Below are 27,259 nucleotides of genomic sequence, written 5' to 3'. Positions count from 1 at the left end.
CATTTCCCCTCTAGACTGGGTTCAAGGGTTTTGCTGCACCATCCCTCTGTCCTCCCCCCTTCTCCTCTGCTTTATGGGCATATATGCTCCCTGTCCTGCTCTACTCAGGGGAGTTCCTTGGGCTTTGCAGGCATGACCCAGAGAGAAGACTCCAGTATGGCAGTGTAAAACCGTTGGTCTTTTTCCCAGGACAAGTATCCCCGTTTTCTAGATTGCCTTGCTCTTCCTTCCAAATTGTCTCAGATCAGACGGCTGATTCCTGGGAATGGTTCCCAGCATGATATTCTACCACAGCCATTCACATTCTTTGCATGCGAGCATGCCATGGACATCCTTCAGAGGCAGATGCAGAACTAGAGCGACACCTGGCCATCCTAAATGCATGTGTGAAAGAGGGGACTAGACTTAGTGACACTTGGGACAGCAAAGGCTGCCATACTCACCAGCTTCCCCTCTGATCCCATAAATCAGGATACTCTTCTTTAGAGCAGAGTCCAATGAAACTGCCTTTTCTGGGAGTGGGAACTTTAAGGATTCCACAGAAGAGCACTGGAAATCCCTGCTCGATCTAGTCAGAAGTGCAGTTGATTAAGCATCTAGAATCAGCCATTCTGTCTTAGCTCATCTCAACAGATCAAAATCAATACTGAAAATTTTTTCAAGTATGTAGCTTAAAAAAGCCATCTCTTTATATCCTCAGGTATGTATTTCTTTATACCCAAATATATAAAAAGGTAGCTCTTGTGCTGCCTTGGGAGAAATCAACTCATGCTATTCATTTGTTCAGAATGGAAGCTTCCAAAGGTCAGCCAAGGCTTCTCTTTACCTTCATTCATGATGCCTCTCAAAATATCACACAGACAAATCATAATTTGTATTTTTCACATACATACACAAACATCCATTCTTGGGAGTCAAAGGTGCACCATGTAGGGGACATCTTTACCATAGTAGCCTCAGGGTGACATTCTAGAAGTTCAAAATAGGGAAGCCACAGGCATTCTCAGTCCTGCCAAATCCTTTAAAGCCTGTTGTATGGTGTACAGAATGCCCATGCAGGAGACCCTCATGGTGGGTCTGCCAGCACAGTCAGGCTCACCTGGCTGAACCAGCCTTTGGGTTTAACTGGCTCCTATAGGTCAATAGTGCAACTCAGGGATGCTCAAACCAACAGACTCACTGGTCAGCAGGGACATCAGCCCCTGGAGTTTCAGCACTCAGCCGTGCACAAGTTACCGAAGCCACGGTGAAGTTCCAGGTTTAGCTAAGTACCTGGCCAAACCAAGAAGTCTCTTTAAAGTTGCATCTGACCGACCTCCACGTGCTAGGACAACTCCACTTTGACATGTACCTTTCTGCTTCCAGCACCAGTGAGATGGGGTAACGCTAAGTAGTGCAACTTCACAATATTTTCTGAGCAGTAAAAGCAAAAGATTGCAGTGCTATAAAATCATGTCTTTCAGGAGACATTAAAATCTGACTGATACTGATCACAGTGAGGTAAAAAGCCGCAAGCCAAGACTTGGAGGGGAAGGAGATAGAGACCCTGAAAACAACATGAGGCTAATACATAAAGAAAGTAGTTAGAGCCGAGCTGGGAGAGGATTCTGAAGCTAGAAATGCACTTTGCCTGGGAGTGGATTCTGAAGCTAGAAATGCACTTTGCTCGGGGGTTTCCTTTTAATTTGTGTTTCCTCCCAGGCTATGGCTTTGCCCCTTTCTGTTAAAATCTTGACAGTGCCTCCCAAGAAAGATGCTCTCTGGCAGGGACAACCTCTCTGGTTTGGTCAAGCCTGGCATTCAGCAGCAAAACATAGTATCCAGAAGGAACCTAAATTATCCTCTGCCTTGGAACAGGAATACACCAGGTGCTCAGTAAGTGCTGGCTGGCTTGAGATTCCCTGGGCATGGCCCTCCCGAAAAAAAGTTAAGAGAAAGAGAAGCCACATTATATCTGAGGAGAACAGTGGGGACGGATAGTGAGAAGCCACCGTGAGCTAACTTCAAAAGCACTGTGTTTCTTAGCTGCCAAAAGAGCCCATTTGTGAAAAGTCAGGAGCTAGATTTGAGGAAGAAATAGCAAAAGGAATAACTAAATAAATGAAGGGGTTTTCTGGAGTTTTGGAGCATGAAGATTTGAACAAGGGACACATTGGCCCATAGTCCAGTGCACACCTCCAAAATGAGGACAGGATCACCACAAACAGAAAGACAAGGTGTTCTTTGAGCAAGTCGAGAAATCTTACCCTTTTTATGCATAAAGCACAGATATCTATGCAACAAATAAGCAGATCTGGAGTGTATCTGTGGTATTAAAATTTCATGATGAGGAGAGGAATTCAGAGGAAAAGATCTCAAATGGTTCCTGAGGAAAGAGATAATGGGCCAGGGGAGAGAGATTCATCTGGTAGAAGAGATGATAGATTGATTTGTTTCCAGAACTTCAGTAGAAGCGGCGTCGAGTATCTTTACTGAAGACAAACTCCTGCTTAGGAAACTTTCTGCCAAGTCATGTCTCTGTCTTTCTCACCCCCCTTGCCGGCTGCTCTTGGTCTGTACCAAATCCGTTTAGACGGCAATAATGGGCCGAAGAGCTGGTTTTGCGTGTGTTTTGAATTTACTCGTCTACTGAACTCCCTCTTCAGATAAGAGCAGCTAGCAGTTACTGAACACCAGCCGTAAAACTTACCAGCCCCTGTGCTCGGTTCTTAACACACCTTCTCACATCCTGATCCTCACATCAGTTTTGTGAGGTAGAAATTGTCCTCATCATCGTACAGGTGAGAGCACTGGCTCAGAGAGGTAAAGCCCTTGGGGTAAGTCTGACCTGTCAGTGACAGGGGGAGGTAAGCTCTAACCCTCGGTTTATTTGACAGAAACCAGGTGTTACCATAGACTGTTTTTTTTTTTTTTTTTAAGATTTTATTTATTTATTTGACAGAGAGAGATCACAAGTAGACGGAGAGGCAGGCAGAGAGAGAGAGAGAGAGAGAGAGAGAGAGGAGGAAGCAGGCTTCTTGCTGAGCAGAGAGCCCGATGCGGGACTTGATCCCAGGACCCTGAGATCATGACCTGAGCCGAAGGCAGCGGCTTAACCCACTGAGCCACCCAGGTGCCCACCATAGACTGTTTTGATCGCCTACTTTGATCCCAGCTAGTTGTGGCAAGAGGCTTTCTCTGGAGGCCAGCAATGAAATCAGAGTGTATGGGCACCCAGGGGCACCCTCCTTTACTGGTAAAGGCACCACCACCTGCACGAATGTTTCTTCAGTGATGGGGGGCTGTCCCCCGTTGGTAATACTTTGGGGTTCTCTGCTTTACCAGCACCCCCAGGCCAAAGAGTGCACTAAGTTCTTTCAGATTCCCAAAATGAATCATCACTCCTCAGCATAGGCATAATTGGCCAACTTCCCTAAATTTAAGTTGACTTTCTATCAGAGTTCACATTTCCACCAACTTTTCATTAAATTAATTATTCAAAACAATTCAGAGTTAGCGTTCTCACAGCAACTGTAACTCTGCCATGACTATATTAAGGCGTAAATTGAACAGCATGTTTTGCAATAAAGTTAATTTTATATTCACCAGAGAACTGAGTTATAGTTGCTGTGGGAACCATCATTTCGAATCTCTTGACTTTGGTGCATTTAAATTCTCAGCCACAGCCTTGCACACCGTAGCATATTTTGCATGGAAGCTTCATCTGCTTCACGCCCGCGCCTGGATCCCCTGAACCCGGAAGTCCTGTCAGAGTCTGGCAGATCGGCCCGCTCGTGCTCCCAGCCCTCCTCCTCATCCTGGTATCTCTGACACTGGAGAGAGAAATAGCCAACAAACCCAAATGGTTCTGCTTTTATATCTCAGAAATGTCTGTCTGGGGGAGGTGACTTTCCTCAGAAATGTCTGTCTGGGGGTGGCGACTTTCCTCAGAAGCGCGGTCAGTGAGAGGCGCCAAGGCTCAGGCAATGTCAATGAAAGCAAACGATGCCATTGAATTTGTGAGGAGCCGGAATTCCCATCCAAGGGTATTTCTGGATCACGTTGTATTATTCAGTGCACACAGGGTGACCTCTGAAGGCTTCAAGTCCTTGCCTGTGCCATTAATCATGCAGGCATGCACGGCCATACATCAGAACATACCGGAGCTCCGGAAAAGCTAAACAACATTTCCCAGAGTCACATAAAACCCAAGCATCTCTAAATCAAGATGCACTGCAGGGCCTCTCTAAGAGGTGCGTTCAGTAGAGCTGGAATAGAACTCAGGGTAAATCCTGGCAGTACGGAATTGGTGACAGGTACCAGGGTGAAGACGGAAGCTTGTTTGGGAGGGACAGCAGAGGGAGATGAAACTCTGAGGTGGTTAGAGATGCGAGCGTTCCGTCTACAAGGATTATCGATTTTTCAGCTTTATTGGAAAAATCAGTCATGCTTTCTGCCTCCTGGGGATTGCTCTGCTGCAATTTGGGAGTGTGTGTGTGTGTGTGTGTGTGTGTGTGTGTGTGTGTGTGTGTGTAAACTGCAGGTTAGCAGCTGAGTAGCAGCTCCCATTCACCATTCAATTAATCCATTTAGCTAAAATGTGACTTAACAGAAACATACTGCTGTTTTGCATGTTTAAAATATATTTGAAAGGAGGGATTTTTGTTTCTCTGTAAATGAAAGGATTTCGAAGAGAAAGCTCTCGCCTTCCTAAGGGCACATTCATTATGCGAAATTGGAGAATAGCACAGGCCAGATTGTTGGGATTCTGACTCCTATTCTATATGCTTTCAGAAAACAAACATCTCCTTATTCTTCATACTCCCCCTGATTGAGACTTATCACAAAATTTATAAAGGTCTCGTAACAACCAGTGACTTCCCTCAAGTCCTTTCACCAACTAAACACTGTGAAGAAAAGGACTAGAACAAAACATGCAGATAGAGTTTCAAAGAACAGGATAAGTTCATAACTTGGGGTTACGTGGGTCACAAGGATGGGAAGGAGTGAATGATAAAAGGTGCTGGGTTAATGAACGAGGGCGGGGCTGCTGGGAACCACCATTTCAGCCAGAGAAAAGAAAAAAGGGTGAAGAAACAAAGGAAAGATTGAAATGTTTTTATTGTCTCTGTACAGGCAGAAAGTAACATAAAACAAGATAAAATACAGCTAGTGTATGAGGTCATCTAATATGTAGTGTTTTGAGAACAAGTCTTCAGAGGATTTGAAGGGATTTGTTGGTTAGGAAATCTTGACAGATTAATGAATATAAATATATGTGTATATTTATGTATACACAAATAGATAACTGATGGATGGATAGATGGAGGTTGGACAGATAGGTTCATAGATGCACAGATAGAGTTTTTTAAGTACGTTTGAGTGCCACAATTCAGATGCGTCAAGCTGACCTATAGGGATAAACAGAATGCAAAAGGTTTCGAAGTCCAGGAGTAATAACCTGGGAGGGCGTTTAGGGCTGACCCAAGGAAGTTCTGTTGCCTAGAAGAACTAGATGATGCTGGCAGACTTGATGCAGACTTCTGGTGTCAGGTCACCACATCAAGAAGGTCAGCGCAGTCCTTTGCTGGAGCTGTTCCATGTTACATTGTCAGCCCTCAACCTGGGGAGAGAGCCTGGGTGACCCTGCGGTTCTCTGCGTCCCTCCACCCACGTACCCTTCCCTTTCACTTCTACCATGTTGCCTTTAATATGAAAAAGCAACATAGAGGGAAGGGCAGAATCATCACAAAACCCAGCCTCTCCAACCTTGGTTACTTGCCGATTCCCAGATGAAGTTTGTGTCAACCGGAGTGCTATTTATGGACAGTGTATTTTATCCTTTGCTCTGCATCTGTGCCACACGTCTTTCCTTTTGGAGGGATGTGTAGGGAAGCTTAAACACATATAGAACTGGCCCTGCCGCAGGGAGTCCGAGTAGCAGGGCACCTGCCTATACCACCCGAACCGCCACCATGGCTTACCAAGATCATCCACGTGACCTCCTCCTGCACAGCCTCCCCGGCCCTGTCCTTGCCCCATCCTCAGTCTGTTCTCCCAGCACAAAGGAATGCTTTAGAAGCTCAAGCCCGATCAAGCCAGTCCAATGCCCCGCCCCCTCAACGACCCCCTCTCCACACCACAGGCAGAGCACCCCTTTCTGCTCACATACTTTTCTGAGCCTGGTTTACATGGGCACCTCACATGCCTCTTGTGATTTAGGAGGACTTCTTTAGGTAACATGTCACATCCATTATGTGCTGATCTTACTCATGGAACTCTCAGGAAATTACCTCATTTTCCTTATTTCCATTTCAGTGTTTGGAGGGCACCTTCCTGGGGTCTTTGCTGTACTGACAGTCATGTTTCCAGCCATAGTATACAGTCCCTCCTCATTGCCAAGTGCAGAGCAAAGACTCCCCTAAGCTGCATAGACCCTTCTGCCAGCATTTGATGTTATTTTAAACAACAATAAAAGCTTTCAGTTCTGAAACATTTACCATGTGCATTTACTTACGATTTACACATCTTACATATTACTAGATATATTTACATGTATTTATACATCATGCTAAGCATGCAATAGGTTTTTGCTCTTTTAAACCCCGACAACCCTCTGGAATAGGTACTTTTATTGCCCTGGTTTTACAGATGAAGAAAGTAAGGAATAAGGAGTTAATCATTTTTGCCTAAGATTGTAGAGCCAAGAGGTGTTTGTGTTAAAAGCATCCTAAAATCCAGAATTTAAAACCCATAGTCCTGGGGTAGGTTCTTGGCCCAGCTCTTTTCACATCTATTAGAAACAGACATTTAGTGATTTCCTTACATTTCCTAGAGTTGTGCTGCGAACAGCAACAACAACAAAATATATGGCGATTTATCACCGGCCTGATTTTACACTAGTTAAAAGAAAGCCGTCAGCCCTGCAGTAAGTAACGAGTCCGTGCCCACAGGCCTCCTAGATGTTATTTGTATTTTTATGACCCTCCTGTGGCTATAAGGATGCTCAGTGGGTGTAGAAATTGGATGGTTAAAAATAACAAATAAGAAATCAAAGTCGCGCTTTGTCCCTATTTCCATACCGGCTAGGTACCACATTCATTATTCGCTGGACAGCTGTGGGAATATCAACACGAGGTACAACAACTTGATTATCCTCCAAGAACCAAATTAAACCATTGGACTTCCTTATTATTGTCATCCCTGCCTTTGTGTGACTCTTGTCACCCTCTTAATCTACCAAAGTGCTCTCTTTTACCTCTCCGGGTACTCTATTCTGTCTCTTTCAGTCGGGAGGTATCAGCTTCTTCCAAGTTGAAAGGCACAGACCTACCCCAACACTCCTCATCAGCCGCTGTCGTCCGCTCGGTTTGGGACCCTGTAATGCAACCAGCTGTTTCTTTTGCTTGGGACGTGCCATCCATCCAGGGGCTTGGGGTCTGGCCTGAGGGAAGGTTTACTTTTTTTTACCTGGCTGCTGAATTGAGGGCACAATGAAGCAGCAGAAACACCTCACAGGCGGCTTATGTATGCATTCACTCAGCAAATATCGTCAACGCTAGGCGCTGGGGTGAGCACTGGGAAAAGAGCTATACCCCGCCAAGTCGGAGTCTTTGCTCTGGGGAGGCTCCGAGGCTCCCAGGATGACGGGCGTTAAACTGCAGGTTCTCAGTCTCAACCGCACACAGGAATCACCTGGGGGAGGTCAAAAACTAAAAATACTGATGCCTGAGTCCCCTCCTTGGAGATTTTGATTTAATTGGGGTGCAGCCTGGCATCAGAACTCTCAGCCAATTCTGTTCTAAGGTGTAGCCGGGTTGAGACCCGCTGCTCAGAAAGAAAGGATGAGTCAGAATGGAGGCAGGAGCACTACAGGAGGAGGAGTGGGAGGCACCGTGACATCACTCCTGGGGAGCAGCCCAGGCTGCAAGTCTAAGAGCCTTCGGAGCAAGTGCTGGCTAATCCCAGGGTGAATGGCTTTAGCCAGAGCGTGGGAAGTGTGGTTTAGGGACAGGGATGGGCAAAATCCCAAAAGGAAGATCCAGACTCCATTCTAGAACCCAACGAGGCAGGTTGGCTAAATCTGAGCGAGCAGAGCCTCGAGTGACATGAGTTGAGAGGGAGAAATGGGCAGGGCCAGATAATGCAGATAATGCATTCAAGGCCCTTTTAGGGGTTCAAGACTTAATCCAAAAGTAGTGGTTCTCACACAGAGCAGACATCTGAATTCCCCAGAGGGCTGGTCAAAATGCAGATTTCCAGGACCCACCTCCCCCCTACCCCAGAGGTTCTGATCCATACATCTGAAATGGATGTGCATTTCTAACAAGTTCCCAGATGACATTCTGGCCCCAGGACCACACTCTAAGATGCACTGTTCCTATCTAAGTCAAGGGAGAAAGCCTGCCCCCCTCCCGCCCCCCCGGCAGGGGATTTTTAGCAGGTTTCAATGTGGTACCAGTTGGTGTTTGCCTTAGGAACATGGTGAGATTTTCCCAGCACTGGCGCCCTACATCCTCCCGTGGTAGAGAAGTGTAATAAAGAAAGGGGACGTTCCAAGGAAGGAAGCAGGCTTCCCCCAGGGAAGCACAGGCTTGTGTGAGACCCTGGTTCTACTGGGTAATAATGATTCAGTCTGGAATTCACTAAGTAATTGACATGAGCTTCCTGCCTCCACAGAAGAGCTATCTCCAGTTACTGTCGCCTAAACTCTGTTTTCTTCCCCCCCATGATCTTCTACTGTTTTGAAAAAAAAAAAAAAAAAATGTGTTAATAAGAACTTAGAGCATCGGAACAGTAAAAAAACAAGATATGTCTCTTTTTGTTTTGTTTTTTTTTTTAAGTTCACCATTTTCTCTGAGGCCAAGGTTAAGCCTACTGCCTTCCTTTTCCTGAGCAGACAGAGATGATGCTGATCAGTGAGAATCCAGGTGCATCCAGGAAACATGTAGCATAGACAGCTGGATCCAAATTTATATCACCTCATGGAGGCTCTGCTGCTTCTGTTGCTGTGATTTCTGCCTTAGGAGCAAAAGATAAGCAGTGGACCATGGAAAGGATCACTGGCCTTCCCAGGCATCCCTACCCAGCATCCTCCATCCGCTCCCCTAGGCAAACCCTTTAAGATATACAGAGGCTGTTGAAACTGAGAAAAACATCTGCCTCTGGATTTTCCGTGTCTTCTCTAACAAAGCCGGGGCAGCCATTCAAGCACAGGTTCGTGGCTGAGTTTCCATGCCAATTTGTACCTAGACACAGAGTCCCTACACAGCTCCCTTCTCCTCGCCCAGGTGAGCAAGAGAGACAAGCCCTTCCGTTTTCTAGGGACCAAAATGCTGCTTTGGCAGACGGTCTTCTAAAATTAGTTGGAGCTTTCCCCAGAGTGTCTTGAAGCACCAAATTAATTTTCTGAGTGTCTGCCACTGCTGTTTAGTATAAATGGCCACTGAACCCCTAGTGATCCCCCGTCCCCAGTACCTCAGCTGTCTTCAATTCTGAAGAGTTCTGGAATGCAATGGAAGAACTCTATTCCATATTTCCAGTGTGTATCTGCTTCTCAATTCCAACAATGCACAGCTCCCACTCAGGAAACAGTGATAGTTAAAAGAGTTGTGGGAGAGAGTTTGGCTAATTCAGTTAACAGGCAAAAGTACAATTCTGCCCAAGAGAAGGAGCCACCATTTATTCTACCTTCAACTCTCCAGGTCCTCAGAATTGCCCTTAGCTTCCATGGGTTTCTCCTCACTTATGCAGACCAACTGGGCATTGCCAGCATCTTGGATGGTGGTCATAGGGGAGCGTAAGGATTTCCTAGGATGTGATACAGTCATACACTGAGGATACCAGAGTTTTGTTTTTGTTTTTATTTTTGTTTTTAACTTGAAAGAGGTTAGGCTTATAGGTTTTTTTTCCTGATCTGGAAGTGAGACGTAGAGAAACAGCACCTAAGACTGCCCCAGGGCAAAGCCTACCACTAATTACAATGTTTATAATTGTACGCAAGCTACAGGAGCTACTACCTATTGAACATTTACAACATACCAAGTTCTATGCTCAAATCTTTACTTTTATCATTTCATTTAACCCCTCTGGCACCTGTATAAAATATCATTATCTCTGTTAAGTTGTTCATTCAACAAACATTTACTGAGTGTCTGTTATATGCCAACTGTTTTTCTAGACACTGAAGATGCTTCAGTGCAATGAGACAAAAATCCCAGCCTTCTTGCAGGTTATGTTCTATTGGGAAAGATAGAAAATAAGATTAATTTGTAAGATATATAATTGTACAGACAGGAGGACGAGGTGACACTACCAGCTCAAGGTCACACAGACAACAAGGGGCAAATCTAGGTTTTAATCCCAGAAGTATCTGACCCCAAACCAGGGTAAGGTTTTCCCTTGACAGAAGACTTTCCACCAGCGTTTAGTCCAGGATGCAGTAACTCTCCCAGTAGTCTCTGGCCAAGCAGGGATGTCTCCTTTCTCCGGCTTTCTTTGTCATCTGTCTGCATTTATATACAGCCTATTTTGTGTTTTCACTTGCACTTCTATCTGGTGGGGCATTGTCCTCTGTGCTTTTCGAAAGTGTGCTCGATGTTGAATATTAAGATCCTACTTCTCTTTCCATACCCCTTATACACCAGGCACCCCTTCCACCCCTTATACACGATTAGCCACTTATTTCTACCTCTAAATTGCTGCACATGGCAGAACATTCCTTGATGCTTTTTTAGTAAAGCCTTTTATGGTAATTATAGCTTTCTTTGAGTGCATTTATGCTCCCCTTTTTACTGTGCTTTAGACATTATTTTCCTCATGCCTAATTTTTGTTAAGGCAAAAAGCCTGCCTACCTGGTAACTGCATCATCGGAGGGATTATTTTTGTTGTTGTTGTTTGGTTTTTGGCTTTTTTTTACTGTTTGGAATTCAATGTATAGAAAGTCTTGGAGGTGATCACATTTCCACCCTACCAAAGATGTTGAAGACCTTGAGTTCAGCCAGAAGTCATTTGTTCATTTCCCTACTTATTGAGTATTAGCAATCTGAGAGTAAACAAGATAGACATGGCACCTGCCCTGATGGATTTACTTCCCAACAGGAGTGCCCAGGGCAGCTGTTCAGTTGTACACTGCACAATTCTAGGGGCACCATTCAAATTATAGTTGATTGTGTGCACATTTATTACAATAATTTTCCAGCAGGTGACAGTAAAATGTCTTAAGGAATGGCTGCTACCTGGACTAGCAAGATGTTAGACAGTTGCCATACACTGTAGTGGACAAGGTAGGCTAGGATAGGGTAGGGTAGGCCAGGGTAGGGTAGGATAGGATAGGATAGGTGAGGCGAAGATAGAATAGGGCATGAAAGGGTAAGGTAGGATAGGGTAGGGCAGAATAAGGCAGTGTAGGGTAGAATGGTATAGAATAAAGGCACCATGACAGGTGTAGCTAGCCTGGATCTGGGAGTTTTGGAAAGGCTTCCTGGAGATGACTTCTGATTGGGGATCTAAAGAATGTGTTGAAGTTAGGCAGATGAGGAAAGAGAAAAGGAAAGACTAAACAGCTTTGATCTGGCCAAACCCTGAAGTGATATTGAGATGGGCTAACATGAGAACCAGTTCATATAAGGTCTGTTAGCCAGATTAAGGACTTCAGGGTCTCCCCAGTGCCAGTGGAAAGCTGTGGAAGTGTTTTGAGCAGTGTCTTGAGCGGAGAGAAATGGATGATGCTGTAAGACTGGAGTCAGGGAGGCCAGTTAGGAGGCTTTCACAAGAGTACAGGGGAAAGATGAGGAGACTTGAGTTAATGCAGTGGCACTGGGGGTGGGAGCAGAGGACAGATTCCAGAGATATTTACGAGGAAGGACAGGTAGGACTTCTTATCATTAAGAGAAAAATCAGGCAGGAAATTTTTGTTGACTAAATGTAAGAGATGAGAGAGCTGGTGGAGGGCAGGGGAGGGTGTTAAAAATGACTCCAGAGTTTTAGTCTTGGGCACTAAAGTACATCGAGGTGCCATTCCTTGATCAAGGGATCAGAGTTTGAGGGGAGAGGGTGTAAAGAGGCTAAATTCTCTTGAGTCTAAGATGCTTGTTAGCAAACAGTTGGAGACATTGAGATGCAAGTTGGAGTCCAGGTCTAGGCATCAGAGGTCTGGAGATGAAGACTCAGGAGTCATCAGAATATAAGGGTGTGTTTGGGTTGGGTTTTTCAATCCCAAATTTCTTCTTCAGGTCTAGTTTTTGTCAAGGCAAAAAGCCTGCCTACCTAGTAACTGTGTTGATGGATTTTTTTTTTTAAGTGGTTGAAATTCTGAGTGTGGAAGTCTTAGAAATTAATACCATTTCCATCCTGTCAAAGGCATTGGAAGTCTGATAGAACCAGCCCAAGACATTGCTGATGCCTTTGAAGTTTCTGTTTTGATCTTTAAGAAGGAGGCCCCACTATCTTCTCATGCCTCTCAGGAGCGTTTATAGATATAAGGCAGGCTGAAATGATCTAGCACAACCTGACCAAACATTTATTCAAGTATCTACAATGTGCATGACACAAGGTCGGGTTCTGCTATCCAACAACAAACAAAGAACTCTCAGGTTCCATGGAGTTTGGGGTCTAGAGCAGGATTTCTCAGTCTTGGCACTATTGATATTTGGGGCCATATCATTGGTATGGGGACTGTCCAGTCGACTGTGGAGGTTGAGCAGTATCCCGACCTCTATGCAAATAATGTCAGTACCATTGTCCCCAAGTTGTTATCCTCAAAAATGTCTCCAGACTTGACAATGTCCTCCAGAAGAAGAAAAGGGAAATAACTAGCCTCAGTTGAGAATCCCTAGTCTAGAGTCATGGCAGAACCTGAAGTCTCCAGATAGCCAGCGGTCTAGCTGTGCAAAGAATCAGAAACTGTGCCTTATCACTTTCTGTATCAGTGATCTCAGAGATGGACACTCAAGGAAATCAGCAGTGCTAGCCTGAAATCCAGAAGACTCCATAGAGGAGACTTCTTGGATCCCCAGGTAGGAGTCCATCAGTCTAATCCAACTTAAGTTATAGGATCCTCTCCTGAGAAAGTTGCCCCCTGATGCCCATTTCCCCTCCAGACTAATTACTTCCTACATCCTGCTTTTCCTTAAGCAGAGCTGGCTTTGCACTTTACAAACACAACAGATCACCTCCTCAGAAGGCCACCAGCAGAACAAACCTGTGCTGGGGGCAGCTTGGGGTTGCCTAGCAACACCATGCACCTGCCAAGGCTACTTTCTTCCTCTTCAAGCTAAAAGCAAAGTCCTATCCATTAATTCCCAGCTACCACGAAACTTCTCAGAGATTTGCCAGCTTCCCACTGTTCGTGTTTTCATCTTCCTCATATGATGTGGAGAAAACCTGCTACTGTGGTCTGTTTATCTCACTTCAGTTGGTTGGGCGGAGAAAAAAATCAAGAGAGAAAGAGCGGGGGGAGGAAAAGCTTCATTTCAGTCTAAGAGCACAGATATTTTGAGTGCATATCTCTGACTGACGTGCTAGTGTTCTTTGCAAATTTAAATTTTATGTAGTAGACGTGGGTTTCCTACACAATGAGGCTTCTGTTGAGACTTTGGGCGTGATTTTAGTCAAACATGAGACCCCAAAATGGCTGAATAACAAAGCACATATAATAGACAGCATGCTGAGCGAATGTTGCTGGGTCTGTCATAGTGTTCCGTGTGACCCATTCAACCAAAACTCTTCTGGTAAAGATTGTAAAGCTGGAGGTGGCTGGAGGTTGGAGATAGACTCTTTTCCTTGAGAACCTCTGAAATATCCCTTGGGCTTTTCCTACCGAGTCTCATTTTGCTCCTGTAGAATTGTTTTACGGTATTTCTCTGAAACTGGGGATGGCTTCTACTCCCTGAACATTCTCACAGTCTGAACAAGAGGGATGTCACTGGTTCTGCAGGCAGGGCCTGGTGGGGGGCGGGGGGGCACCAGCTTAGTAAGGAAAGGAATGGAAATGTGAATCTGGGCCTCTGGGCTCTGTAAGGATAGGTGTGAATACCAGCTCGTCTTTGTGGAGGAATGCAAGCACTTAGGCTTCGTTTGCATCCTGGATTCAGTGCTGGGCTACTGCAGCCAAAGATAACAGGTTCTCTGGCAAGTTTCCTGCTTTCTCCTCTCAAGACAGCTCAGCTTCCTCACAGAGATCTCCCCACAGAGAACTTCTCCTCTTTCACTCATCCTCTTCTCTCAGGGCCTAACCCCATACCACATTCTGGAAAGGATGGGAGGGAACGAGCATTCAAAAGTAAGATACCATAAATAAAATAGGTACATTTCAACTCACTTTCAGACCCTCCAGACCTTCCTTCCGAGGAGGAGGCCTTAAAATTCCCACCACTGCCACATGCACAAATTGGGTTTATTGGCATTCTCATAAGGGTTACTCAAGAGAAGGGAGGAAAGATGGCAGGCGAAGGCCTCTGGAATACGGGAGGGAGAAGTAAGGGGAGATGCATGCTTTTGATTCAGAAGATTTGGGCCAGAATGGTTTCAAATCAATTACCTCCCTCACTGCAAAGCTCTTCATCCTCCCACCACAACCCAGTCTACCTTGCATTTCGTGTGGTTTAAAAAAAAATACACAGAGTGGTGCGCCTGGGTGACTCAGTGGGTTAAAGCCTCTGCCTTCAGCTCAGGTCATGATCCCAGGGTCCTGGGATCAAGCCCCATATCGGGCTCTCTGCTCGGCAGGGAGCCTGCCTCCCTTTCTCTCTCTGCCTGCCTGTCTGCCTACTTGTGATCTCTGTCTGTCAAATAAATAAATAAAATCTTTCAAAAAAAAATTATACATAGCTGGAGATAGACATGACAGAGAGGGAGACAGAATTAAAGGTAGATATTCAGGGAAGTTACTTTCTGAGGACAATGACATTAATGGTCATTTGGAGTCTGTTTAAATGAAGTAAGAAAACACACCTAGATTGCACAACTCTGTAAATTTCCAACAAGTCACTGCATTGTGCACTTAACACAGGTGAATTTTATGGTATGTAAATTATGACTCAATAAAGCTGTTAAAGGAAAAATGAAAACATATCCAGTAATTCTTGCCAGCAAGTAGATTTTGTGAGGGTGACAACATCCTACCAATTCTGTGCTGCTCTCTGCATCTTCTAGAGGGTGGCAGGGGCTCTGCTGGGGAGACTGTCCCACCCTGCTTTAGTGGCCCGCTCCCTGCCACCCTTTCTCATCTTCCCACACCCACGTTCCCGGGCCCTCCACTCAGGTCAGAAGGGTGGTAGCCACAGTTGTTTTAGGTGCTGGAGCAATTAGGGAATTAGGCAGGCTGCTGATTTCATACTTTTCCCCACCCCCAAAAAAGAGGAAAGAAAGAAAAGTTTACCACAAAATAAGAATTACTCGAATGCCACCTCATTCCTCATATACATACACATTTTTCTCTTTTCCCTGTTCAAGGCACTAAGTACCTACTCCTCCCACGGCCTTCAGACTCAGCAGTATTTTTAAATTATGCCATAAATAGGTTGAATGATAAACAGTCCACATTTTCAAGTGCCCCTTAAAACTAAATATTACAAAAATACGAGAATAGCCCAGGAGAACCAGCCTGTTCTTCATCCTAAGAAGCTTGTGATAATCACATATAAATATATCCTTAAAATTCTGAAAGATGGAAAGCACTTTGCCTCCATCCTGGGTTGATAGGGAATTTCCTGTCTTCTGCAGAAAGTATTTCTAAGAAAGAAAAAGAAAGAAAGAAAGAAAGAAGAAAGAAAAGGGTTTTTGTTTTTTGTGTTTTTTTTGAGGTAGCCTCAATCTTGAGCTACTAGCTGGAAATTACAGCCTACCTAGGCTTGTAATCTCAGAGCTGGTTTAGTTTTCTGGAATATTCCCCACTTTGGGAAGGTTGCCTCAGACCCCTTCACACAGGTCAGTGTCATTGGGGAGCCCCTGCATCTGGGACCCCACTGTGCCTTGCGACTGCATGCATTGCCTGCTTCCCCTTCTCTTTCGAAGGCAGGCACGGGCCCCACTCTGAGGCTGGCCCAGTGGCTGCCCTGCGGCCTTGCTCCCCCTTTGCATGGCTCCCCTGCTGGCCCAGCGCAGCCTCGCGCCCCTCCTTCTCATCCTCTGCATTTCTCCAACCAGATGGCTGCCCCGATTTGTGCAACGGCAACGGGAGATGCACACTGGGTCAGAACAGCTGGCAGTGTGTCTGCCAGACCGGCTGGAGAGGGCCCGGATGCAACGTTGCCATGGAAACCTCCTGTGCTGATAACAAGGATAATGAGGGAGGTGAGCAAGCGTCTTCTCATTCCCAGCCTCTCAAGTGCAGAGCATTGTGTATACTTCCATCATGAGTCATTTTTCCTGAAAGACCTCCCCCATACTATTGTCAAATGCTGTTGTAACATTTCTTTTGAAGTAAATGCCGCAGACGACGGGCATCTTTGGGCCAGTGGGAGGTTCCTGGAGACAAGAGCTGGGACTACTGGGGTTTGAAGCGGGCTTTGGATTCTCAAGTCCACACCACCCCCAGAAAGGTGGCTGGGCCCTGGCTTGGCCCCTGGGTGCGCATTCCTGCCTGAGCCTTTGGGACTGGGAGTTACAAATGAATCGATGGTGATGGTCACAGTATGTGTTTCACGCTAGACTCAGACATCTCAGGCAATCCATTCATCCTTACGACACTTTGAGATGTTCCTTTGTAACTGAGGAAACTGAGGCTTAGACCACAGTTAAGTAACTGTTTTAAGAGAAGTCAACCACCAATAGTAAAATTGGGACCCAAACCCGGATCTGACTCCAAAGTCCGCGTTCCCCCCAGTGGCTGGCGAACTACAGCCTGCTGCTGCTCGCATCCAGCCCACTGCCTGGTTTTATATGAGCAGCAAAATGGTTTTTACATTTCTAAAGTTTGGGGGAGGGGATCTAAAGAGGAACAATATTTCAAGATATGTGCAAAGTGGAATTCAAATTTTAGTGTGTACATATAAACTTTTATTGGACCATAACAATGCCTGTCAAATGTATGCTTCACCCTCAAAGACAGCATTGAGGAGTTGGACACAGACCACATGGCTGGTAAAGCCTAAAATATTTACTCTCAGACCCTTTATGGGAAATTTGCCAATCCCTGATGGAGTGCTAAGATCCTGGGGCTAAATGGGGTTGCGGTAGCACACGGGCTGTGTGATTTCCTAAGAATATGGAGCAATGCTGCCTTAACATTCAGGACAGGTAGGTGACCTACTCCCGCCAAAATGACTAAATGGTCAGAATTCCCTCAGAGCAGAAGTGGTTTCAGGGTGTAAGAGGATCCACGCATCCAACTATTTGACTTAACAGAAATGCATCTAGTCCCACTCTGTCAGTCCCTGTGCTCTGAGAATATCAACTCCTGCCCTCATGGCCCCAGGGCGTTGGCTTAGGTAGTGTCCAGAAAGGGGAACAATCAGTCAGGGTGATAGATGAAAGTACTAGATACTCTATTTTTATTTTTCCTCATCGTCTTAATAGACACTTGCAATTTCCATAATCTATTATTGCTGTTATACTTGTACATAATGTGTAAATAAGCAAATGTACATACAATGATAGGAGTACACCAATCAAAAAAGTTTATAGGCCTGATATAATTTACAGAGCTCCCATTCACTCATTTAGCTTCCTGAAATGGAGCCAAAATAGAAATCACTTTAATTCATTTTTCAATGAACTGAGCCATAACAGCATATATCCATACATTTTTTTTCCTCCCAAGAGAGTCAGTCAAAATTGCATTACTTCTCCTGATAAGGTCTGGTCCCTGGTAATTTCACCTAGCAAAGAAGTTGCTTATACCTCAGCTCCCTTCCTCTTCCAGAAAGGAGCTGCTGTCCTGGCTCCCTTCTCCACTGCAGGTGTCAGCAGCTAGAAACATAGGAAATGGCTGGAATGCTGCATGTAGGGGAAGGGGACTGCCCCCTCCCGCACACCCTGCACCATCGGCCTCCCTCTCTACCAGCCGTGTGGCTCCTTTCAGGAGCCCAAGTTCCTGACACAGGAGAACTGAAGGAGCGGGGAGAGGTGCTCGGTGGTGGACGGTCTAAGCCTGAGGACTGCTCTGTAGGCACGTGCAACCCAGGGTCCCTCCTGGTGGGCAGAGGCAGAGCGTCAGGAAGGCAAGGCACAGAAGCAAATGAGGCAGTGATTATGCTAAAGACAATAATGGCCTTGTTATGGGAACTATTAAAGCGAACCTCCCAAGGAAGTAATTAGCCACCAGGAAAAAAAAAAAAAAAAAAAGAAAAGGCTCTGCACAGTGTTTATAAAAAGAAACTCCCAGTTAATTCAGAGTTGCTTATGTCAGGTGAGAGAGGTAGACGCGGATTGTCTCTCACCCGGTGTAAGCAATTCACAATTAACTGAGTTCTTTTTTTGGAGGCGATTTCCTCAGTGCGGAGTATCCTTTTTATGGTTAATTACTTCCCTAGGAGGTGTGCTAAGCACTTTACTGTTTATTGATAAATATTAAAGTTGCTCCTCATCAACTCCAGATCCAATGCGGCAGCACACTAATTATATCACTTTTGTGTTTGTTTTGGTGGGGGTGGAAGTTCTGCCCCAGGCTCTTTCCTGCTCTGGGGGCTCTTGGGCAGGGCTGTGTGCTTTCTGAACCTGACAGCAGGTCAGAGGAGGCATCCAGGCAGCGCATGGAGGCCGGCCTGGGGAGCAGCTGCAGTGAGCACATTTGTTATGAGCCTCATGAATGGGGAAGTAATAGAGTGCTCTTCCAAAGTGAGCTGGAAGAGGCAAATCATTTTTTCATCTGGGAACACTCTACGTTTAGAAAAAAAAAAAAAAAAAGAATCTCAGTTGAAAGTGATAGATATGTTTTTATTTTAAACTGAGATAGATATAGATCCAAATATGGATACAGATATTTGAAGCCCTTATCAGCCTTTTTCAACCTGGGTTCCTCTGGAAGAGAATTAGTCCCTGGTGCCTTGTGGCCACTCGTAGTTCAGAAACTATAGCTGACAGCTCAACCGCCTGGAGCGCTTGATTAAACACAGATTGCCAAACCTTTTCCCCCAGAATTCCGGATTCCGCAGGTATGGGGTGGGGTGCAGGAATTTTAATTTTGAGGAAATTTCCAGGTAATGCTGAGGCAGATGCTCTTTGAGAACCATTGTCCTGAGACATTCATTCTCTAGAATAAATTGACTTGTCTCCTGTGCGACCAAAAAGGTACTACCAAAGTGCAGTCCTTAGAAGACCTGAGAAATTTCTCACTCAAACGTTTTCTGTATTCTGGGGTGCCTAGCTGAGAAGCCCTGTTGGAAAAAGTTGCCTAGGACTATCCCCCAAAGACAGTTTATGCCAGTTCCCTACCTTCTTTTTTTTTTTTTTTTAAGATTTTATTTATTTATTTGACAGAGATCACAAGTAGGCAGAGAGGCAGGCAGAGAAAGGAGGAAGCAGGCTCCCCAATAAACAGAGAGCCTGATGCGGGGCTCAATCCCAGGTCCCTGGGATCATGACCTGGGCCGAAGGCAGAGGCTTTAACCCACTGAGCCACCCAGGCACCCCACTCCCCTAACTTCTTAATCCCATCCCTTTGAAAGTCTCCCAATGCCCCGCAGCCAGGAGATCGCTAACTTAACCTCAGGAAGCACTAGCTGATGCCAAAGGGACGAGATGTCCCTGCCATTGCCCCCGAGAGGTAGAATCAGTTCCGACAGTCCTGCCGGCAAGCAGACTGTCTTTTTAATAGTGAAAGATCTTCACTTGAACTGCTCACCCCAATTTGAAAAAGAGACTCAAAGAAATATTTTTGCTTCCAGAAGACAAATACCAGCTCATTAAAGTCTGAGAATACATACAACATGTGCTTCAGGGGACAGGCAGATAATATTTAATTATCACCACCAAGACAGAGGTGTGAGATTCAGTTCATCACAGCCAGGGGTAGGAGAAAGGGTGTAGATTTCCTCTAAAAGTGGGAACCTCGAGGTGGGGAAGCACTGTTAGACCGCCTGGCCTGGAAAGACAGGCCTTACTCCTTCCCCACAGGCCTTTATCACCCAGAGCTTAGAGTCAGGAGCCCCCGCCCTCTGTCTGTACAAAGCCCAGCTCTCCTTGTTTCAAGCCAGCCTCCCACGGAACCCTATCAGACGCCCTCTCCCCTGTGTGTGGGTGGAGGCCTGGCGTGGAGGAGGTAGGAGAAAGCCCTTCTACACTGAGCTTGTCCTCGGGTAACAGTGCGTCACATCCTGTCTTCCTGTATTAGCGAGCTGTCGGCATCTCCTTCTGGGGCATTCACACGGCGCTAGAAGCTAGACTCTTGCTCCTTCTCCTGTCACTTCTCTGGTTGCTCAGGTGACGCAGTCACATCATGCTGGGTAAGAGCCTGGGCTCAGGAAGCTGTCTTTGTGTCCCACTTCTGTGACTATACTGACTCCTCAAAATCTCCGTTTTCTTGTCCGTGAAGTAGGCATGATAATGCCGACTCCATGAGCAGGTGTGTGGTTTCATTGACAGAGCGTATGCAGGGACATTTTACTAAGTGCCTGGTTCATGAGGCACCCTCACATGCCGCTTGCTGCCAGCTCTAATGTTATCGGCGGTAATGTTGCTGTTATTTCTAGAACGGATGCTGAGTCCACACAGATGGAACCCAACCGGTCGTTTTCCCACAGTCCATAACCACTGAGGTTCTAACCAGTGCTTATCATATGTCAGCACTCCATAACCTCCCTGATGGTTTAACAAATGTTCCTTGAGGGTTCGCTAAATGTTGGACATTGGAAATAGGCCTTTGGAAATACTAGGACAAATACGACGCCCGTCCACCAAGAGTTCGCATCTATCTGAAGAGACAAGATGTAGAACACCTTATTGTAGTTATTACCATCAGGGCTGACAGGGCAGAGGACTGTCCTTTCATGGGAGTGTAGAGAAGCAACTGTCATGGGGTGTGACTATCGGCCACAGGAAAGGAAAGAAGCCCATTGCCACGCTGAGCCCAACATCTTCAGTCTCTCTGCTAGGAGAGTACTCAAAGCCACGGACCTGTGGTCAGTAACCCATGATGGGGGCCCTTCCACCCACCAGCAGCTTCTACACTTCTCCCCCTAAATTAAGGCCTCCCTGACAGTAATCCGCAGCCTACCTCCATCTGCGAAGTTTGGTTCCTTGTTTTGCTCCAGAGGAGGCTGCCTTGGTTTAAGAGATGTGGATGCTGGCCTGAGTTCCAGGCACTTCAGCCAGGTCTAAATGAGGAGAAATAACACTGGAGTCTGTCCAAAGCACTTGGAACAGACAAAGCCCACCCCTTGCCCACCGCCTCCTCCCCCTTTCCCCATCCCATAACCATCCAAATTGGTTTGACATGATTCAGGGATGCTATTCCGGCATTTATCTCAATTGTTAATTAATAACACCTTGTCGGTGCATGTAGCAGAGCCAAGCTCAGGACTTCAGGGACTCTGGAAGAGTTATAGTTCTCAAGTCCAAATAGTCCCATTTCTTCATCCAATGAGAGATAAAGCTTGGTGAACCCATTGTAAATGCCTTGATTAATGTGTGCGAATCATGTTGATGGATTGGTTGGGTGGGGGACAGCTTAGAAGTGCAACATTGCTCTATTAATTGGGTTGGATGAGGATTCCCCTTGCAGTCCAAAGACCTTGTGGCAAATGTAGCTGGAGCCATAAACAGAGTCCCCAATTAGCTCCCAGAGAGGAAAGCAATATATCTAATGCTTACGAGGGAAATGTGGCCTTGAGGCCACTGCCAGCTGGCCAGGCGCTGGGTCTCTCTTCCTTGGGAGGGAAGCAGAACTAACCCCAACCGAGGACCACATGGCAACAGGGGGCTGAAATTATTCTGGATCTTCCAGTGTATTTGACTCAAGAATCTTCTGTTTAGGAAACTGAGGGTTGGGAGTCAGTTTTCTTTTGAGGCTTAAAAAAAAAAAAAAGTAGAATTCATTCTTTATTGAATATAAAAACTGTAATCAGTGAGATTTTTGAGAGCTTACACACACTGAGCCCTGTTCTGAGCTTTGTATGCTTCTGGGTAATGGATGGGCAACCAACAGGTGGGCGTCTCTGCTGCTGCCCCGGCACGGTGCTTTCTGTTCCTCCACACAGCAGCCCGAGAGATGGTTCTGAATGGTAAATCAGATCATGCCGTGCCCTCAAAGGGCTTCTCATGTAGTTAAAATCAAAATCAAATGTTTCTCCTTAGCCTAGAGCGACTTCTGTGATGTGCCCCTTCCTCCTCTCTTGCCCATCCCCCACCACCCTCCACAGCAGCTCTGCTGCATCCACTCCCACCAGCCTCTCGTCTTCACATGCTGAGCTTAGTCATACCTCAGGGCCTTTGCTGGTCCAAGGCCAGAAGTGCTCTGATCTGGGCATTTGACATGACAGGCTCCTTGCAGCCATTTTCTGTTCTTAGCTGCCTGTCTTGACCTACCTCTACCTCCCCCCCCATCAGCCTGTAGTGTTTCCTTCATAGCAAATGCTGCATTCTTAAATTATCCCATCTGTATCTTCCTGGCCTATTGTCTGTGTCGTCACAGGAGACATAGAAGTTCTACAAATTTTTCTCTTCATAGTTTTTCCATGTCACAGACAAGGATACAGAGGGTGGAGAAGGTAATATGCAAAATAGGCTTCCAGATAACCACTGTGATAGAACACTTGGCTACTTTAAAGGCGGAAGCTCATTTCTTCTCAAACAGAAACTAAATTTGGAGGCTGTTTCTGAAGAACAAACAAGTACAGAATTTTTGTTGTTGTAAAGAGGACTCAGGATAAGACACCTCAAACATAGAACTTGCCCACTGAAGACTTTCTCACAGTCAATATATTTGACTATGGAATTTGTTGGGGGAGGGGAGGTATTTAAAGTTCATGAGTTTACCTAACATCACACCTTCAGTCTTTCCTAATCAAGTTTATAGTAGTTTAAATGATGATTAAGTGTCTCTTAAGGGATTATGTTTTCCCTGATTAGATGACAAATCAAGTATTCATCATAAAATTGTGATTAAAATGTATAATTTGCAAAAAAAATTAATAATTGAAACCACTGTGGACTTCTTTTAGGGAATTAAAGATCAAAACACAGATTTATGTGGTGGCAAAGAGGTAATATTTATTTCCTTATGTTGGCTTCCCGTGTTTTTGCACTGGCGAGAGAAACTGCCTAGATTGTAGCAAGTACCCTCTTGGTGTCTGTGACCAGCATTTGAATAAAGGTTCAAGGGCCCTGGTACCAGGATTAGCTCTTTTGCTCTCACAGCTCTCCCCTCAGTCCAGACCAGTGGTTCTCTACTGGGGACAACTTTACTCTCGAAGAGGGACATTTAGCAACATCAAGAGACATTTTATGAGTCACAGCAGGGAGGAAGAAAGGAGAGGCTACTGGTAGCTAGTGGGTAGAGGCCCAGGATGCTGCTAAAAATCCTGTATACACAGGACAGCCCCCACGACAAAGAATGACTGGGCCCAAAATGTCAATAATGCCAAGATGGAGAAATCTGGTGCAAGGATTGACATGTCCTAGGGACATATCTGAGGGGTCCAGACATTTCCAGAGCAAGGAGCATCTTTGGCTTGATGTCAGGGGCCTGATGCATCGAGCACTTACTAAGACTTTACCCACATTGCCCAAATAAATCGTGATAATAGCCCACAAGTGCCCTACGAGCCTCTTAGTATCCTCTACACAGAGGCAGATACTGAGGGCCAGACCAGTGGACTGGCGGACCCAGGCCCTGCAGCTGAAAGGCCACCACACCAGGACTCAGAACCCAAGCCAGGAGCCTTCTTCGTGGACCCCTCGCAGCCGCTGACCGTTGCGCCTGGGATCTGAGCAGGGTTATCTGTGAGCGCTTAACGCCCTCCTCCCCTCAGAAACACAAATTCTGCAGCATTCTGAAAAACAGCATTGGCGTTAGCTCTTTCTCCCCCCCGCTTTGGATTTGGAATGCATTCTTGCCACAAAGTGCTTATGCACTGGAATGCCAGGGTGCAAGCCGGGGAAAGTGGAGCAGTTGGACTTTAAATAGCTAGACGCTCTCTGGAGCACAGCAAGAGCAGCTGCCCAAGGTCTGTGCTCTTTTCTTTGACTTTCCATCTTCTCAGCCAAGAGCTCTTGGGGGATTGGAGAGGGGCCAAGAATTCTGTGGCCAAGTGTGGATCCAAAGAAAGCTGCAAGGTGTGCCCCAAAGCTGTGTGCAATGCTTGCCTCCCCCCCACCCCCCAGCACCGCGAAGACCAGACCTTTCCAGGGGAATTCCCTCCCTTTTCCTGAGCTTGCGGTACTTCATCATTGATCTGCCAGCCCCGATTCCTGTGAATCAAAGAGGTAGCGTGCCTCAGCATGTGTGGCCATGGAGTTCCAGGAATCGGGGAGTCTGCAAATGTCGGATGCACAAAGACTAAAATACGGAGTCCCCAGCAGGTTTAAAACCCAGAGAGGGGAAGTAACTTCTTCAAGGCCAAACAGCAGGGTAGGGCAGATCCAAGCCAGAGGCCAGGCTTGCTGGCTCTAGATCCAGTATGCTTTTCTCTATGCCATGTGGCCCCCAAAGGGGCCCAGTCACCCTCAAGAGATCATATGGCTGACCTTACTGGTAAGGTCAGTCTGAGACCTAGGAACTAGACTAGGAGTTGAGGCACCTGTGTGCCCAAGAGTGAGCCCCTTCTCTAATTGTGTCCCAAGGCAGCCTTTCCCTAGCCCCAGGCCCGTTCACACCTCTTGTCCTGGATGGTGGTGAGAGCAAACACCTCCCCCCATGCCAGCCGCACACATACACCCAGCCAGACCACATGAGTGCGTGAGACTCAGATTCCGCCACAAAGAATCCAAGGTCTGCTGGGGTGTGAAACATTGGTGAAACCAGCTGCAACAAAGCCATATACTAAGGGTCCAGGATAGAACGAGGCCAAGAGGCTAGAACAGCCCAGAGAAGGGGCATCAAAGCTTTCCAGAGCAGGCAAACTTGAATTTTGAAAGCTACAGAAGACTTAGGTCAGGAATCTAGGGAAAGCATTATGGACAAAGAAATGGCAAAGGTGTAGAGGCAAGGGACAGCAGTGCATATCTGGGGACCTCTGAAAAAACTGACAGAGAGTGGAGGAGTGAGTGAGGCTAGGGAAGCGGGTCTGGACAGAGAGAGCCGGGCCTTGCCTGCCACGCTGGGCAGAGTGAAGTTTACCCCAAGTACTTGCTTTGCCTTCCTGCAGTTCACGTCTTGGTCTCCACAGTCGCAACCACCCCTCTTCCCTCCGACAGAAGGCTGGTATCTCTGCTTGGGTGATTCCTAAATACATATGCTCACAGAACAGAAGGAGCGGCCTTTCTCTGTTTCTTCCATTGCGCGTGCGCATCCTTTCACCGCGAGGGGAGGAGACAGCCTGGCAGGGTGATGAAGAGGCTATGGGGCCAGGGAGCTCTGGGTTCACGTCCCGGCTCCACCACTGATGGGAGCAAGTTGACCCATCTCTGTAAGCCTCAGTTTTGTCCTCTGTAAAGTGGGACTAATGCTAGTTGCCACCTCACAGGATTCTGTGAGCTCAGATGAATTAACACATGGAAAATACTTAGTACCGAGGTTCTCTTAGGTCACTGGGCATCGGAATCACCCAGAAGGCATAGCTCACAGATTGCCCAACTCACAGAGCTTCTGGTGCAGTAGGGCAGGTGCAGGGCCAAGGGATATGCAGTTCTAACAAGTACCCAGGGGATACTGATGCTTTGGGAACCACTGACTGGACGCAAGAGGTACCATTTTGGGGGGAACTCAAGTGCTGACAGAGAGTGATTCCACCAACTGTGGCATTCCTGGGCTGCCTGAGGGGGAGGACAGGCCAAAAAGCTCTGCGTGCCAGGCTGTGCCAGCTTGATTGGCATATGGACCCAAGGTGTGTCACGTACTCACTGAAGCCCCTGCCCCAGAGCTGTAGCTACGGAGTGGGGCTCAGGGCCCCAACTCCCCGGGATCTGTTCCCCCTCCCCCCTTTCAAGAGCCCTGGAGTAAAGCACAGCTGTGGGAAGAGCATGCTGGAAAAGGGCACATGGTATCTGTCCCTGGTCTCTCCCCCTTGTCACTTCCTGAGGCTTCTCCCATACCCCTCAGTCCCAAAGTTGGCGCTGTGAACTTTCCGGCTGGGGTCGGCAGGCTCTTGGGTCAGACCAACTTGTGTTAGTTCTGACTCCAGTTCTTACTGGCTCTGCTTCCTTGAGCACGGCACCTGAGCCGTCCAAGCCTCTGTTTCCTCATCTGTAAACTGGGAACAGCAACAGCAACCTCACAGACCCTTTGAGAGGTTTGACTAGCAAGTTTCCAGAAAGCGGCTGAATACCACCTTATTTAAATGACAGATCTAATTATTAGTGTCTCCCTGTGTAATGTGACTTCAGAGACTCTGAACACACACACTGTTCCTAATCAAAATCTCATCATACCAAGTAATGCACAACATTTTAAAATCAGAAATCCATCTTTTGGTGCCTGTTCTAATGTATAATCCCCCTCAATCTTACCCCCACTCATGCTGGAATGAGCGCATTTTCCCTCAGAGACCACAACCCAGGGATCTAGATGGCCCCTAGATGTATTGTCTGGTCTGCATAGGTTTAAAAAAAAAAAAGTCCCTGAATTAACTGCTGACCTGTAACAATAGTGGATTCCATTTAACCATCTGAAAAACTGAGAAGCCGGAGAGTAGTTTGTCCAAAGTCAACAGTGAAGTGGTGGGGTTGGAGCCCGGCTCCCCTAATTCTAAATGTCTTGCTTGTTCTCCTCCCAGACCCAGTTTTCTGAAACAAGGTCTACATCAGGTTCACCAGAGAGTCCAAAGCTGCTGGGATCTGAGATAGGGGAGGGAAAGGTGAAGCCGTAGAGAAAGGGGCCCTACAGTCACCAGAATAGGCTTCTCCTACTCTTCCTTCTGCTGTGCTTACTCATAGAGCACATGGCTCATGGGGCGCAGATCCAGGGAGAAATCTCAAGCCCACTGGCACCCAGCACCCAAAGCACCCTTTGATGCGAAACATCAGTGTTGTCCGTTCCCAGCTACCACGCGGTCCGCTGCCATGGGCGCTCCCACATTTCTCACATGCCCGCTTTGTGAGTGTTGCTGCTCAGATTTGCGAGCGCACCCTTGTCTGGCCCCTCCTTTTCTTCCCAACCATGAAAGCCGTGGTTTCTCAATATCTTTCCACCTCCACCTGGGTCATGCCACCCGTGTCACTGGACTGGACCGTTGGTCCTCTGGC

At 46.6% G+C, this 27,259-nt stretch overlaps 1 protein-coding gene across 2 annotated transcripts in view; it reads left to right on the top strand.

Moving 5' to 3' along the window:
• LOC111140927 (teneurin transmembrane protein 2) overlaps positions 1 to 27,259 on the top strand; it is a 934,316-nt gene that overhangs the window by 807,534 nt on the left and 99,523 nt on the right. The window contains exons 16-17 of one of the 2 annotated variants that reach the window (XM_022493193.1): positions 2,292 to 2,309; positions 16,127 to 16,273. In XM_022493193.1, the coding sequence (XP_022348901.1) occupies positions 2,292 to 2,309; positions 16,127 to 16,273 (165 nt within the window). The remainder of the gene's footprint in view (positions 1 to 2,291; positions 2,310 to 16,126; positions 16,274 to 27,259) is intronic. The other variant, XM_022493194.1, reaches the window with a different exon arrangement.

This window comes from Enhydra lutris, unplaced genomic scaffold, assembly GCF_002288905.1.
Source record: "Enhydra lutris kenyoni isolate GAN:26980312 unplaced genomic scaffold, ASM228890v2 scaffoldscaffold5, whole genome shotgun sequence".
NCBI lineage: Eukaryota > Metazoa > Chordata > Mammalia > Carnivora > Mustelidae > Enhydra > Enhydra lutris.
Note: the sequence above shows the minus strand (reverse complement) of the source record. Positions and strands in the feature narration are given on the sequence as shown.